Source organism: Pygoscelis adeliae, unplaced genomic scaffold (genome assembly GCF_000699105.1).
Source record: "Pygoscelis adeliae isolate BGI_AS28 unplaced genomic scaffold, ASM69910v1 Scaffold202, whole genome shotgun sequence".
Taxonomy (NCBI): Eukaryota; Metazoa; Chordata; class Aves; order Sphenisciformes; family Spheniscidae; genus Pygoscelis; species Pygoscelis adeliae.
Window position 1 is genome coordinate 2,191,317 of NW_008824544.1, and position 2,715 is coordinate 2,194,031.

Sequence of the window (2,715 nt, forward strand, 5' to 3'; positions counted from 1 at the left end):
CATAGGTGCCACTTTCTCACATTGAGACATGAACCAAAGTCAACAAAACCTTTTACTGACCTAGATACAGTTACAGCAAGGCTTTTCCCACGTGTAATCATGTCCTACGCAAGATGATCATGCTGGCAAAAGTCTGCGAAGTACTTTAAATCTTTACTAACTGAATTTCGAATCACAGAAAAAACCCAACAAGTTGACTTGATGAGATACATATTCCATAAACCCATGCTTAGACTTGATTAAACCGGTAAGCGAACCCGTATATACAAATATTCCATTACTTCTCCGAGATCCACACTGTGGGACTGCACCTTCTCATTTTGGCCTTTTTAACTGTGGAAGATGTTTAATGTTCAAACCTATTCCTCCTATCAGTGTTAACTGGGAAATATTCAACTAGCTCTCTATCTGGTTTAAAGCAAAACCACATTGATACCTCCTATTTAACCGATACTTGCTTAAGAACTGTGGAAAAGTATTTCATCATCATGCGATCTGCCTGCAACATTTCTCTTTTTCCCCAAGCACAAAGTAGAAATATTTAACTATATCAACCTTTTCTGCCTCTTTACTGTCAACTCCACAAAATCATGTAATGTTGCAACATTATTTTCAAGGTTCCTTTGTTCTAATATACATTGAAAAAATCAATATTCAAGGCCACACTTCTACTATGCTTTACTCTGTTGGACATGTCAACTGTCCTTCTATAGCTGTATCCTTTTGCCTTCTTTGCAGCTTTAAAGGTCACTCACTTAATTTTTCTCCCAAACTGACTGTTCTAAATCTGCATAAAACCAACCATACAGGCCTCAAGGAACACAAGTGGCCCCTCTCCAAGAACTATGAATGTCATAAAATCCCCGGCCAACTGTGGTGTCGTAACTAACTCAGTTGCAAAATCCAGTTCCACCTGTTCCAAAAGCACATACCCACAGTTTGATTTGAAGGAAAAAATACTCTTTGATGTCCCCGTTGTGAAGGCAATCTACAAAGTAGATTCATGGGCACAACCAAGCCTGTGGAAAGGTAGCTTGCCAGTACACCTCCTGCCTCCCAGGCCTTCATTCACACACAGTTTACAGAATCACAGAATGGCTGAGGTTGGAATAGACCTCTGGAGGTCACCTGGTCCACCCCTCCCTGCTCAACCAGGGCTTCCTAGAGTCAGTTGTCTAGATGGCTTTTGAATATCTCCAAGGATGGAGACTCCGCAACCTCCCTGGGTATCCTGTTCGAGTGCTTGGTTACCCTCACAGTAAAAAGATGTTTCCTGATGTTCAGAGGGAACCTCCTGTGTTTCAGTTTGTGCCCGTTGCCTCTGGTCCTGTCACTGGGCACCACTGAAAAGAGCCTGGCTCCGTCCTCTTTGCAACCTCCTTTGAGTTATTTACACACATTGATAAGGACCCCCTGAGCATTCCTTTCTCCAGGCTGAACAGTCCCAGTTCTCAGCCTTTCCTCATATGTGAGGTGCTCCAGCTCCAGTCCCTTCATCGTCTTCGTGGCCCTTCGTTGGATTCTCTGCAAAATGTCCCTGTCTGTCTTGTACTGAGGAGCCCAGAACTGGACAGGTGTGGCCTCAGTGCTAAGTAGAGGGGACCTGCTGCCAATACTTTATCTAATGCAGCCCTGGATACCATTTGCCTTCTTTGCCGCAAGGGTACGTTTGCTGGCTCCTGTTCAACTTGGTGTCCACCAGGACCCCCAGGTCCTTTTCTGCCAAGCTGCTTTCCAGCTGGGTGGTCCCCAGCATGTGCTGGCGCATGGGGTTGTTCCTCCCCAGGTGCAGGACTTTGCACCTCTCCTTGTTGAACCCCATGAGGTTCCCATCAGCCCATTTCTCCAGCCTGTCGAGATCCCACTGGATGGCAGCACGACCCTCTGGCGTATCAACCACTCCTCCCAGTTTTGTTTCAGCTGCAAACTTTCCGAGGGTACACTCTGCCCCATCATCCAGAACATTAATGAAGATGGTAAACAGGACTGGACCCGCTACAGACCCTTGGGGTACACCGCTAGTTACCAGCCTCCAACTAGACTTTGTGCCACTGATTACCACCCCCTGGACCCGGCCATTCAGCCAGTTTTCAACCCCCCTCACTGTCTGCTCATCCAGCTCATCACCAGCTTGTCTATGAGGATCTTATGGGAGACAGTGTCAAAGGCTCTACTGAAGTCCAGGTAGGCAATATCGGCCGCTCTCCCCTCATCTACCAGGCCAGGGACTTTGTTCTAGAAGTTTATCAAGTTGGTCAAGCATGGTGAAGACACGCTGACTACTCCTGATGACTTTTTCGTCCTTCATGTTTTTGGAAATGGTTCACGAGGACCTGGAAACTTTAGATGAAGCTTTTAGATTTTGTTAAAACTGTGTTTCTCTATAACTCATGTCTTTCTTTGGTGGGTTTTCCAGAGGCGATGAGGTTACTACGTCTTTTCCCGGCCTAACCACAATCCAGCACACTGTATGCACAAGATCAAGCTTTGATACGTTTCAGGAGAGGCGGTTTAATAGGAAATGCAGGCAGCCTTTTAACAGGAACTACCAGGATACCGGAATATACTTCTGAAGGCGCTGAAAGGATGTGAGAAATAGCCTGCACGTTCAGATTTGAAGGCCATACACACGGCCGACCATACTGCCGGCCCCCCCCCAGGCGTCAGCGCTCCCGCGGCCGCCGAGGCCGCTTCACCCCTCCGCCAGCGGGGCGG

At 47.2% G+C, this 2,715-nt stretch overlaps 1 protein-coding gene across 1 annotated transcript in view; it reads left to right on the forward strand.

Annotated features, from left to right (window-relative positions):
- Nucleotides 1-1,179: 1,179 nt before the first annotated feature.
- Nucleotides 1,180-2,715, forward strand: part of DHTKD1 (dehydrogenase E1 and transketolase domain containing 1) — a 22,385-nt gene continuing 20,849 nt past the window's right edge. Inside the window, exon 1 of the mRNA XM_009321771.1 lies at nucleotides 1,180-1,258. Coding sequence (XP_009320046.1) covers nucleotides 1,180-1,258 — 79 coding nt within the window. The remainder of the gene's footprint in view (nucleotides 1,259-2,715) is intronic.